The 14071-nt window shown below is 38.7% G+C and overlaps 1 protein-coding gene across 4 annotated transcripts in view; it reads right to left on the bottom strand.

Moving 5' to 3' along the window:
* The window catches only part of Ptprr (protein tyrosine phosphatase receptor type R), a 279114-nt gene that overhangs the window by 101046 nt on the left and 163997 nt on the right, over positions 1-14071 (bottom strand). Inside the window, exon 1 of one of the 4 annotated variants that reach the window (XM_060378078.1) lies at positions 13230-13387. The exons of 1 other annotated variant lie outside the window; for it this stretch is intronic. In XM_060378078.1, the coding sequence (XP_060234061.1) occupies positions 13230-13262 (33 nt within the window). In that variant the 5' untranslated portion in view covers positions 13263-13387. Of the gene's footprint in view, positions 1-12929; positions 13067-13229; positions 13388-14071 lie in introns of those variants that run through there. 2 more of the 4 variants (XM_021656159.2, XM_060378079.1) reach the window with 2 other exon arrangements.

Below are 14071 nucleotides of genomic sequence, written 5' to 3'. Positions count from 1 at the left end.
ATCACCGACATACGTTATTTGGAAACGTAAACGGCGGCTAAGTGATGGCACATTATGTAATAAAGTAATTTTAAACGCACCAGAAAATGATCATCTTTTTTTAAAGAAAAGTATTCCACTGCAGTGTGGCTTAATCTACTTGGCTCGCCTTTTGGTGTCTGCAGCCAAGGCTGTTTCACCTCTCTAAGCTGAAGGACATGTTTAATTCATGTCCGCACACAGTGGTGAAGAACGATGCTAGGTAAGGTCCATAAGGCTTGACCTGGCTGTTCCCCCAGTGCCAGGCAAACAAATGACATGCAGGACGCACTTTCTCTGGTAGAGATGCCTCACTCTGCACTTCACTCACGCGGACACGGATATACGCATAATTAAAAAATGAAATATTTAGAAATCGTCTGAGGATGTGTGTTCGCATACCATTCGCTATGCTTTTTTTATAGTTTAGATCTGCTTCCCATCTGTAAATAACAATTTAATATAGAGAGTTAAACTCAAGCTAAGCCTTCAAGGATCAGTAGAATTTAGACAACAGTGACGGTTTTCAGTTTATAGTTAATTTATAGTTTTGAGCATAAGTCCTTTATCTACCTACTAAAACCCAGTCCTTGATATCTCTCCACAACAAAGGCTGTCTTTACTCTGAAAGCCTGCCACCTACACTGCCCCCTGCCCTGTCTACACTGCCAGGGTATGGAAGCTGTTGTTCGATCTTGGAGTGTGTGTCACAGCTGTCTGCTCTTGCCTTCCTCAACCTGCTTGCCTGAAACTCTGGTAAGGAGCCCCTGAGTTCTGGCTTGCCCACAGTGTTTGTCAGGCAGGCTGAGTAGGCAGGCACTGTCTCTGGTCCCCCTAGGGCAGGATTCAGTGCTGCAAGCAACTCTGGGAACTGAGAGACAAGGGGTTTGTGTAAGCCCTGGAGAGCTCAGTTCCCAGGGCCGTGATTAGCAGAGGCTTGTAACTGTGGAAACAGTATTAAGGTCTCACATGGGAAGTGAAATAGGAACTCAAGATTAAAATCACTCAACAAGACAACTCTGTAAGATGGTATAAAGCTGTGCTTTTGAACCAGAAACTTGAATGACCCAACTCAAGTGAAGAAATGCACAGAGGTAATCCTCAGAAATTGGAATCCTCCGGCTCACCACAGCAAACATTTGAGTAATTTGCCTCAGATCTCTGCTTGATGGTGAAAACTTGGATTGATTCCACAGAGCATGCAGGAACCTCTGACTATTGCCCTACAAAATAACGATGCTAAATTATAGCTTAAATAGATATATTATTATGTGTTGTATAAATATAAACAGACATGAACATTTGGGGTTCTAATATGTGCCAGAGAGAATTATGAATGCAAATTTGGAAAAAAAGAAAGGATTCTTAATCCAACGGCAATTTTATTGCACGCAGAATAGGAGTGAAACTTCCTGTAGCTATTGGACATAGGCCACTTATACCTTTGTGAGTAGAGGCTGGAAACAAATAGCTCCTTCCGTGCTGCTGCATGCAGGCTCAGTTAAGACAAAGCAGGAATTTCCAAGGCAATAATGAGGTTACAGCTTAGTTTCAAAGTTACCATGAAATAACATAAGGTGTTTTAAAGCCCTCTTGATCATTTTTATGATTTAATATTTCCATTTCAAGGAGAAATAGAGATTCTAAATGGGAATGTTAAGACATTTAATAGCATTCAGTCATTCAAACAGTTACTGTGTTGCATGAGTTTGAAATGTCCTCCTCAAAGGCCACATACTAATGACTTAAAGACTTGGTCCTCAGCTTATGGTGTCTGTACCTTAAGAAGTAGAACCTAGTGGGAGGAAGTTAGATTGCCACTGGGGTGCCCTCGGACTAAGTACCCAAGCTCTAGAACCTTCCCCTTTTTTTGGCTTACTGTCTCCTTCATGTTTTGTAATATGCCTCTTTCACAGGCCCCTAGTTGATAGGTCAATTGACTATGGACTGAAACTTGTAAGAGCTGATTATCTTTGGTTTATGTTAGAGTAACAGAAGCTAACACTACATAAGGAAAACTGGGTACTTATAGTGATAATTATAACCATATGAACATAAAGATTTATAATGAAAACATAGTCAGAAAGATTCCAATACAAAGTTTATTGGGAATCTCTTATTCAGAGGTTATGGAGTCAATTTTCCATTATTGTATTACCCATTAAAAGAAACAGCACTGTTGTGATGTGTGTGTGTGTGTGTGTGTGTGTGTGGTATATGTTTATGTACACATGTTTGTATGTGTGGTCACCCATTTGAGTTCATCCGGAGGTTATTTTTAGGGATGTCTTAATCAATTGCTTATCCACCTTATTTTCTGAGAGAAGGGTTATTAATGGACCTAGAACTCGGTTTTGACTATCCAGGCTAGCCAAGGACCATCCCCAGGGTCTGTTTCTACATCAGTTCTGGAGTTATGGATGTGTGCTGCTAAGCCTAGCTTTTTAAAATGGGTGCTCACGGTTTGAACTCAGATCCTCACATCTGCACAGCAAACACGCTATTTACCGAGCATCTCTGCATCCCCTTATTAGTACTCTACAAGATTTTCTTTGGAACCAGGCATGGTAGCACATGCCTATCACCCCAGCACGGGAGGCTAGAATAAAAGACTGAGTCTGAGGCTGACCTTAGTAACATAGTTTTAGGTCATCCTGGTACATAGGGAGACGTTGGCTCTCTTCTTGCCCTCAAAGAAGGCTTTCTTTGGTCACCAGACTGCCCACTAAACTAGTTAAGGCCGATAGGCATTAGCTATAAATGGGCTGACAGAATTAACTAACATCCTGCACTTACAGGCGACTGACTGTGAATGGCTCTCAGCCATTTATTTTTAAAGGATGGTTGATTTTTTTTTCCCTGGGAGGAGGGCAGTCAGTCCTCTCACAGTGCTAATGTTCAGCATCACCTATCTTCGATTATACTCACCAAGAGTCATAACCATATCTAGTTGCTCAGTTAGCCAAAAGAAGGTCGGATGACTCTCCTTACCCCTAGCAGATATACCTAAAATCCCTGAGAGAAATGCTGTTTCTCATTAGCAACAAAAACCCCTACTTTGCTGAGCATCCCATTCTTAGTCTTAACACATCCTCATTCTTGTCTTACTCCATTCTTAATCATGGAACCCCCTATCTTTGGTCAGGATTTGTATTGGCAAGTGATTTCCGGAACAGTTTTTCCATCATGTATTTGAATTGAGCAGGAATCACTGTCCTTTGCTACTGTTTACATACTTGTTTCAGTGGTCTGTATTTCTATGCTTCTTTCTGCATAGATGTCCCACTCATGTTTCCAACCCAATGTTACCAACTCAATCACTTTTTCCTCTCCCTATGCACAGCTGACTTTCCCCCTTTCTCCATGTTTTATATGGTGAAGTATCACATTTGGTAGTCATTTTGACTCCTTTCTTATTCTTCGCCATTATGACAGCAAATTGGTAATGTCTGCTCTATTGCCTATTGTCAGGGATCACGTCTTCTCTCTGCTCTCCCTTCTCAATCTTCCCTGAATACTCAACCCATTTTACCTTCATCTGTGTTTTAAATATCTCAGTTTAGATTCTCACCATGGCTGTCTAGACTATTTGAGTAAAGAACCAGTGGGTTGCCAGTCTTCCATGATCTTTAATTATTTTTTTCAATATTTCAACATTTATTATCACCATCGTGTGTGTGTGTGTGTGTGTGTGTGCCCAATCACGCCATGAAACAGTGTGGAGGTCAGAAGAAAACTTATCAGGACTGTCTTAACTTCACACTCCTATCTGTTATACATTACACTAGGCACACAGTAGTCATACCTGAAGTTTGTAATCATGCTATTTTCTTTTCCTGTGGTGTCTATTGGCATATGGCTAGCTAGCAAAATGCAGTTCCTTCTCCCTGGAGACTCAGTTCCTTTCATAGAAGGACACCACCGTTCCTGGGCTCTTCATTTGGATGTATCTCTTGTTTAGCTGGATTTCAGTATCTGTTACTTTCAGGTGAGGCTCTGAAGTGCTATATTTTTGGAGGTATTGTATCTTTAAAAGAATGTTTGTGGTGCTTTTAATAACAAATGACATCTTGGCTGGATATTAGATTCTTGATTCAATCTCTATTTTTATTTTTTGCCTTTGAAACCTGCTGCTGTTATCTGAATGCCTCCTGGCAATGAAAGTTACTGTAAAAAATACCCTGACCTGAGGCTAGCCTTCCTGCAGATAACTTGCTTTCCTCTGCCTGTAATCTCATAGGATTCTTTATCTCTGAAGTGAGGAAAAACTCCCCCACAGTATTTCCTTGGTTTGGTTGTTCCTACAACACCGAATGCCTTCGAAATCTATAGATTTTAAACTTTGTTTCAGAAATATTATTTCCCATGTTATATGTGAATGATCTCACATCCAGATACCAATTGAACCATTGTATATTGTATTCCTTTTTAGCCTCACTGCTTTATATGTTTCCTCCACTAGCCACTTGCATACTTCTATTCAGTAAATATGTTTTCCATCCTGCTCTCTCTGTCCTTTCCATTTCCTTGGTTTCTAATGTAGTTTCAATTTCTCTAATGTATTTTAATTAACTTTGAAACTTTTATAATTTTATTTATTCTTTACAATTTCATATGTGCCTCTGATGAAATTTAATCATATTTGCCCCCGATATCTCCCCTCCAACCTTTGCCAGATGTCTCCAAAGTGTCCCTCTCCCGACTTAATAACTCACTATGTCCAGTTACTGCTGCCCATATGTGCATGGGTGTGGGGCCAAGCACTGGAAAGTAGCAATCTTATCAGCAGCCCAGCTGAACAGCACTTCAACAGCAGGGCCTGGGCGTCTACACAGGATATGGAGTCTTTTAAACAGGGAATGGTGCATGTAAAACTTCTCCGTAAAACTTCTTTGTCGTTTGCTTATGTTTTAAAATACTTTTTCACCCCAAGGAGTTCAGTTTCTGTATGTCTCTCAAAACATATGTCTCCCAGTGCCTATCTGTCATATTTAAACTTTCATTCATTATATGATCTTCAAAGCCCTACTTTATCTGGCTCCTGTTGGCTCTGATCCTTTTCTAATATTCCCCATTCAAGTCATTCTGTTCTTACATGTCCTCAGCAAACCACGGTCATTTAGACTATATGGCCTTTACTTTAACTTGCCAGATGCTTATAGAGCTTTCTAGCATTAGTGTATAGTGACTCCTGGTCTTTCCTCCCTCTGTTTAGATTTCACCTTCTTAAAGAAGCCTTTCCAACATGACTAGTCTCTGTCACATTATTTTATTTCCTGATGGCATCTGTCATTAATTGACACGCCTTGTTTACTGACTTTTATTCCCTCAATAGAGCTCAACTGTTTATCCGATCCTCTGCCATTTCCTCCATGACCTCACGCATAGTAGGTATTGAATAAATCTTTGTGAAGCCAAAGAATATGAACTGTCATAATCGACATTGTGTTGTTACTAAGCGGAAGAGTGTAATTTACACAGTAGGATTTGGAAGGGTGATGGGAACCAGGGCTACTGCAGGGGCCTTTCTACTCAGTTGAGAAATAGATGCTTAAGAAATATGCAGAGGCCCATACTCCAACCAAGTACCAGGCATGGAGATAACCTAGAACCCCTGCGCAGATGTAATCCATGGCAGTTTAGTGTCTAAGTGGGTTACATAGTAAGGGGAAGAGGGACTGCCTCCGACATAATCTGATTGGCCTGCTCTTTGATCACCTCCCCCTGAGGGGGGAGCAGCCTTACCAGGCCACAGAAGATGACAAAGCAGCTACTCCAGATGTGATCTGATAGACTAAGATCAGAAGGAAGGAGAGAAGGACCTCCTCTAGCAGTGGACTTACGGAGAGGCATGCATGAAGAAGGGGGAGGAAGGGTGGGATCGGGAGAGGAGTAGGGAGGGGCTTACGGGGGGGATACAAAGTGAATAAAGTGTAAAAAAAATAAAAAATAAAAAAATAAAAAAGAAATATGTAGAACTGATTTTGAATAATTCACATTATATATATAATTTAGTTCTGATTCTTTGACTATTATATATTTAAGAAACAAAAAGGTCCCAGGGTTAATCTTTTTTATTTTTAAATTGAAAATATTTTTTTATATAATATATTCTGATTATGTTTTCTCTTCCCTCAACTCCTTTCAGATCCTTCCCACCACAATCCATTCTTTTGTTTCTCTCTCTCATTAGAAAACAAATAGGCATCTAAAATATAATAATAAAATAAGATAAAATAAAATCAAATAAACCTAATCTTATAACTTTTTTCAAGTCTACTCCTATTATATAATTAATATAAATTTTCCAAGCTGTGTGTTATATTGATTGCAAATTAAACACACAGTTAGAAAGTGTTAATGTCATTTTTGTATAACTAAAGGACATTAAATAAATTTGATAATTTTAAAATTTAAATTATTATTATACAAATCAAATAGGCTTATGATAGAAGATATAAAAAATACAATAAATTAAAACAGATTCATAATTGATTACCCCGTCACTCTGAGACAAGCTTATGGCCTTCTTTGTATTAGCTTTTTTTGTGGTTCATAAGTTATGTCACGTAAAGTACCTATGCTTATGTGAATATATTACATATATATCATTCAAATATCATCTATTTTAAAGTGGTTTAAACTTGATTTCTGGAGCTTCCTCTTTCTCATGACTTTAGAAGAAACCTTAGCTCCCCAACTTGATGTTTTATTCTGTGAGGCAGGCACAAATGCACTTATACTCCTGGGTATTTGTTTCCCTTTATTCTCCCTTGGGGACAGTATGTGACCCGTGTAATTGGGACATTTTCAGTAAGACAGCAGGGCATGCATAGTTCTGTGCTTTCCTTCTGTGTGCTAATTACCAATAAGAGCATATATTCTTGTCCACTCTTTGAAAATGATACAGTACATTTTAAAGGATGTTTTTACAGAAAAGACCTAGAGTTGACCAGTGCCTCTTGAGCGCATCTTTCTAAGAAGATGGAGTCACAGAAGAATAGCCTCATTGTACACTTCAGCCTTGTCTCCAGCATCCTATCAGCAATGATTTGGGTGTTTTGATCTCATAAGTCTGTATCCTCTGTCCCTTAGAGTGTGGGAGGACAGAGATTCCATCTCTCAGTCTACTGAAACACAAACACTGCATCACAGACTCACTTCACATCACTTCTCAAAGCCAAGCCAAACCAAACCCCAAAAGGCTCTACGAGGGTTCTTGTTAGTTGGCTTTGGTTTCAGCGCAGGAATAGCCTGAGGTCAAAAGTCTGAAGGCAATCGGAGTGTGCAGGGATTTGGAAGTCTGGGGTAGAGTCTCCACAAGCAGTTTGTTATTACAGCCACACGCATTCAGGAAGAAAAACATGGATCATGGAAAGGCTGTAAGTTTTTTGACTAGGAAATAATTGTGAATTTCAGGCAGTGATTCTCAAATGTGGTTTCTGAGCCACTGGGAGGCCATATGAGACTTTATACACAATTGCATATGTTTCTGATTCGAATTAGGCACTTAATCCATTTTGATGGATTACTGCATCAAAATTACTGCATTTTGAATTAGGTATATGCTCTGTTTTATTGTTTGTTTGTTTTGTTTTGCTTTGTTTTTGTCTTGACACAAACTAGTTATCTGGGAAGAGGAGCCTCAACTGAGAACCCCCCCTCCCCATCAAATTGGCTTGTAATCAATCCTGTAGGCTGTCCTATTGATTAATGCTAGATGTGGGAGGACCTAGCCTCTTGTGGGAGGTCCTGGGTAGTATAAGAAAGCAAGCTGAGCAAACCATGAGGAGCAAGCTAGTCAGCAGCACCCCTCCCTGGCCTCTGCATCAGTTCCTGCCTTCAGGTTCCTGCCTTGCTGCCTTGTGTTCTTCCCGTAACTTCTCTATATGATGAACTTGTTACCTGTGAGTATAAGATGAAATAAAGCCTTTCCTTCCCGAGTTGCTTCTGGTCATGGTGTTTTAGCATAGCTTAGCTTACCACAGGTATATGACATTAAGAACAAATTTTGGCTCAAACAAAGGAAAAAAAATAAGGTGACGAGCACCAAGGGACATTGCCTCTCATGGCAGCTATCTTTTCACATTTATACTTCAGCAAGGGTATCTCATATGGCTTAATATTTCTCCTCAAGATCCCTACTCTAGTGATGAGCTCCCCCTTTAACACAATAGGTAACAATAGTGGCGTTTTCAGACACTCTGAAAGCAATTGACATACACACTTAATAAGATTTCTGTATTCCTGATGTTTTGGTCATGGGCATACAATTTTCATTGTAGTTATGGGTCACAAAATTCATTTATTTGGAGGCTGGAGAGATGGCTCAGTGGTTATGAGTGTGCACTGCTCTTGCTGGAGACTGGAGTTCAGTTCCCAGCACCCATAACCAGTGGTTCACAGCTACTCTTGACCCCAGGTCCAGAAAAATCCAACTTGTCTTCTGGCCTCCGTGAACACCTGTACTCACATGTACGTTCCCACGCACAGACACACATGCACTTCCACAAAACAAGGAAAGCAATTCATTGCTATTTAGTTAGTACAATTTGTGACAGTGGCGATGATTAGTAGTGAGTGAGAAGACACATTTAAATTTCTTGTTTGTTAAAGGGAAGACTTGGACCAAGGACAATAGTCAGGAGTCTCTTGACTTCTGTGTTCACACACGTTTAGACGCATCTGTCCAGTGTGCGCTTGCTCTAAGGATAATTTAACAAAATGATTATGTTTACATGTTTAGAAACAGGGTAGGCAAGTAAATATCAAATAAGCTTTCTTCATCAACAAATTACAGTTATGAGCTCAGGATATTGAGAAAGACATGAGTTCAAACTAGGGTGGGCATCTCTGTCAAATTCTTAACTCTCCAAGAACTTCAGTTTCTTCATCTATCAAATGGGAGTGATAAACGCATTCTTTGTTATGAGACTAACTTAGGAAATCATAAGAATTCAGATAGAAAAACAGCTAGAACTGGCATAGGAAAGATCCTCAGTAAACTTAGCCTAATGATATGAATTTATTGCATACTAACACTGAAAACAATTTATTTGGTGAGGTACTTAGCTGCATGTTCAGAGCAAAGAGGAATGGAATAGTGACTAATAGGCATAATACTTATTTACTAGAACAATTACTAATATCAGGGCTGGAAGTGGCCTGATTGTATTGATGTTGTTCATGTTGACAGATTTTTACATCTATCAAGGAATTTTAGCTAAAAGTCAGTCAAGCAATCAGAAAAAAGGAAAACACAACATTCAAATTATTTCATTTTGCCAAAAATAATACCATTTGTTTTATATTTGAGGTCAGAATGCCAGATTTTTGTTTGTTTGTTTTTGTTTTTTTTTAGAATGCCAGATTTTAAGAAAGTTCTTTGACTTTCAAATCAATGCCTCCCTTTATTCTCCATCAAATTCAGCCCCCAAATCCATAGAGCATAGAAGATGCTTTATAGACATTGAATTAAATTTATATTTATCTTGCTTCTTTTTCTACCACTACAAATTAAATGCCAATAAAAAGCAGCCAAATTTAGCAACCTAGGTTAGAATCCCTTAGCTGATTCATTTGAAAAGCCTTTTATAACCTAATTTCCTCTTTATTTCATTAATCTCTCTCCTCTATTTCAATTTTACCTCTTAATTAGTGTCCTATTTTATCTTATCTATTTTTGGGATAAGCCTTTCTCTGTTGCTTCTAAAGATTCTTTACACTTATCTGTTAGAACTTTGTATACAATTTCCTGAAATCTTTAAATTTTAAATAATTCAATAGGCTTCATGTTCATAAATATATTACTTTTTAAAAATCACGAAATGATGACAACCTTGATCTTCTGAGTACATATTCACTGGAGGAGGCTAAAGCTTACATAAATTACAGAATTTATACTGCATACTCATGATATTTCTACCCTTGTGCTTTGTGATTTTGCATTTTTTAACTTGTAAAATATTAAAGTTACACACACACACACAAATCAAGGAAAATAGAGGGTCAATAGAAACCTCTCAAGACAGAAGAAAAGCCATAATGTAATCATGATAAACTGTTATCCTGGTCACACTAAGTGAATGTAGCAGCAACTTACTTGCTTCAACAGACTTTTCAAGTCTCATTATTATATTCTCCAGTCAACAGACATTTCTACTTTCATCTCCCTGATTATCTTTCTTTGTCTCTGTTGTTATTTTCACCTACTGTTATTCCCTATGTTCTCTTTCAATCTTCCTTGGGTGGTTCCTACTTCTTTCCTTCCCTCAGCATTTCTTACTCTTGGGGCAGAAGACGGAAGCCAAAATTTACGCTGAAGGTGGCTCAAACTGGATCCAGGCAGAAAAGGAAACACCCGGTAAACATTGTTGGAAAAAAAATAGGTCAGACAAATTCAGGCTTCTACAATGTGCCTCATCAAGGTAACAAATCTGGATGAGTGTGGTGGCTGGAGCATAGCTTTAATCTCAGAAAAATAAAATTGCTGTGAGTTGAAGGCCGGCCTGGTCTACATCGCAAGTTCTAGGCTAGCCATGGCCACATAGTGAGAATCTGTCTCAATGAATCAAGCACCATCACTACTACTAACAACAACAACAACAACAACAACAAAAGAAAACAAGAAACAAATTAACAAACCAAAGCTAACAAACCTCAAACTCTCTATCACTTCTATGACTGCTTCACTCATAGAGCACATTTGAAAGGACAAGAGACATCCCAACGCTGTGTCTAATACTTAAGTCTCATTTGTGAATGGTGTCTAGGATTGCTTAGAAATAGACATCCATGGGCAAATGCATAAGCTTTAAATTCCCCAGAGAACTTGCTTTCTAGTCATAAACTGAGGTTGTTTTAAGCCACCAAACATACATGTATATTAAAAATCAAGAAATTATTAATATATACTGGCCACTTGTGCTTTATTTGATAAGAGTAAAAGAGTCAGATGGATATTTTTTTTTCTCTTAATGTTCAGACAACAGGGGTATATTATTTCCAGACTTGTGGGGGGGGATCACATAGAAAAAAGCTTGAGCCACGAAATGGCAGAAGACCACATGAGCTCTGAAATGCCATCTGAGTGGTTCGGAGTCTAACCCTGCATGGGTGGATGTCACACATTTCTTTTCTTTTGATTCCCACCACGGAGGAGTTCATGTTTCACTTCAGGGACTGTAATAGGGTTCTGCTTTCCCTCTTCTGGTGAGCTACACGATTCTCCAAGAAACATGATAAAAATGAAGTGTGGCTTATTGGCAAGTGTTTTCGAGATGCACCTAAAAGTGCTGCAGTTGAATATCCTTGGTAATCTTGATTATTTTTCTGTCACAGTGGGCATTACCAATTTTCTGCATAAGTTAATGTGGATAGAGTGTGGAATGGGTTTTAGTATGCCCATGGTTCTTTCATCTGCAGAAGGAGATGGCGACATAATAATAAGCATATCATTTTCCCACAATATGTTATTTCAATGATTAGCACTTTCAGAGCCATCTCTTTTCTAGAAAAGCAAGATTCCTGTTGTCTGCATCAGAGATTTTAAATACAGCACCACTGGGCCAGTGTCGTCTTAGTGCTTTCTTTTTTGTCTTAGTACTTCTTCATCCTTACAGTGAGACTTGCTTTTCTTTTAGTAGGATTGAGGGTGTGATGTTTGTTAGGACCGATGTACCTGTGACTTAATTATTAAATTGCCCCAAAGAAGTAAATGAATAAGTTGATCAGAAAAACAGCAAGGTTACATATAGCTTACTTTTCCTTCTTGCAGCTAAAGATAGAAATGGTTAACCTATAGGGCACAGTTCAGATCAATTATTCACTGAGTGATTCACGATGATCACTTAAAAATAAATCGAAGATTTTGGAAGCTCTAGGGGAAAGTATTTTGGTATAAGGAGCTAAAAAGCCACAACTGCTTTGTAGCTCTACTCTCTTGTAAGTAAAAGTTTTTAACAGGCAAACGTTCTTCATATGTATGTAAAGAAATTTTTTGAAAACTTCCTTCTTTCTCTCTAGTTTAAAAATCTGGCTGCTCAACCCTAAATTTTGGCCCTCCTTTGACGTTATTATCTGCTCATGTTTCATACTAGAGCTGCACTGAAAAGAAAAAAAAATCTGGCAGACCAATATTTTATAGGAAATGGAGCTTGATTTCATGAGCCAAATGACTAATCTGGGCTATCCTGATGATTGGTCTCTGTAATACTGAATCAGACAGAAAGTTAATCCAATTTTATTATAAGGATGTATGGTAATATCAGCTACATTATTTTTGACATTGTCATTTATCCTTAAGGACCATGGATAAAATAGAAATTGTCCACAACCTTGTACCACTACTAATACTATTTTAAAAGCTCAAACTAAATTTCCATTTTTTCCATCCCTGTATGCCCAGATCCTGGACACAGTGCCAAGAACACAGTGGGAATTCAATAAATATATCTTGAAATAAATTTCTGTCTAAACATTCTGTGAGATCCTCCTTATCTGAGAGCATTGCTTTCTAGGCAGATTAACTAATGAATTCATAAATAATTTTTAATCAGGGCTAAAAATTATTGTGAGAGTTATTAAGATTAAAAGCAAAGGTTCTTGGTTCTTTGAAAGAAAGGAGCAAAGCTGCCATTCCCAGCTGGGAACTAGGCCAGGGGCACCTCATATCAAAGCCTTTCACTCAGCCGTCTCTTTAGTGGATCAGAACAGAAGATACTGACTGACATTTTAGCAAAGTCTCTATGTAACAGGGGGACCGCAGAGGCCGTCAAGGTAAAAATGGCTAGATTTTGTGGCTCAGCTCGCCACAAAATTTTCTAGTTACCACAAATAAGGTCACCCCCACCCCCAAATGTCAGTGTGGAAACACACTGAACAAAAACAGAGAAAACATCTGCTTCACTTACTATCTTTTATGAAACTTTTGGGTTCTGTCCAAACGGATGCGTTTGTAACTCCACTCTTCGGCATGGCTGTTAGTTTTGCAGATGCCCCTGAGGATGGTGAGTCGTTACTGTAATGCTGAAGAGCCGCAGGGTGTGTTTACACTTCACACTTAGAGGCTCAATCTGTTTCTCTGACAATCAGAAAGCTTCTTCGCTGACTCATTCCAACAGCCACTAATAGAAACCCCAGCGTTTATGCTCCGGACCTCACGGCATCCCCCAGACCACCCTCTCCCCATCCCTATGGAATGATTCTCTTACCCTTTTGGAAACTGACCGAGTGTCGTGATACATCGGACTTCCATTTGGGTTTCTCTTGTTATTCCTTCACCATTGCAAGTTGCACTAATCAGAAAGCCTGGGAGCTGAAGCCGTGTTTAGTCACCTGGAGCATACTGGCTGCTACTATTTCTAGAGACGCGGCTGAGCCCCGGTCTACAGCCAGAGCTGGCGCTTTCCCAGGAGACACCCCAGGTGCTTGCTGCTTCGACACTCTAGTAGCTTTGAAATTCATGTGTTTCTTTTTCATTGTAATTAGCAAAACTGTAAAATGAGAATTTTATGAACTGTGGGCAAGGCACGTTGCATTAGGAAAAAAAACTGTTTTTTTAAAATAATTTTAAAAGAAAACAGCATGTTTATAAGATCTTTTCAGAAAAAAAGTGTTTTTTTAAGTTCTTACAGCTATCTAATTTTAGCTCTCTTTATGATTTAGGAAACAGGGATTAATATTCATATATGTATTGAAGAGGAAATTAAAGTGACTAATAACAAACCCAAGTAATGAGTTGGAGATTCAAATATACCCTGGTCTGATTAAAAAACTATTTTTTCCCTACCATTCCATTTTGGCTTAATACATGTAAATAAATTATTGTTATAATTGTTACTATTAGAGAAAATTTTGTTCGAAGACACATCAGATAGAGCAAAGGAAAGGAAAACCTTTTCTTTGTCTATACATAGCTAACCTCATTTTCTTAGGGTAAGAATAGTTGAAACAGAGGGCGGAGCCAAGATGGCGACTAGCACACACAGTTTCTGAGCGGTGGGATACCTGATCTTCTGAGTTGGAGAATGGAAGGACCCCCAACCCAGGAAAA

The sequence above is a fragment of the Meriones unguiculatus genome, chromosome 2, assembly GCF_030254825.1.
Source record: "Meriones unguiculatus strain TT.TT164.6M chromosome 2, Bangor_MerUng_6.1, whole genome shotgun sequence".
Classification (NCBI taxonomy): domain Eukaryota; kingdom Metazoa; phylum Chordata; class Mammalia; order Rodentia; family Muridae; genus Meriones; species Meriones unguiculatus.
Note: the sequence above shows the minus strand (reverse complement) of the source record. Positions and strands in the feature narration are given on the sequence as shown.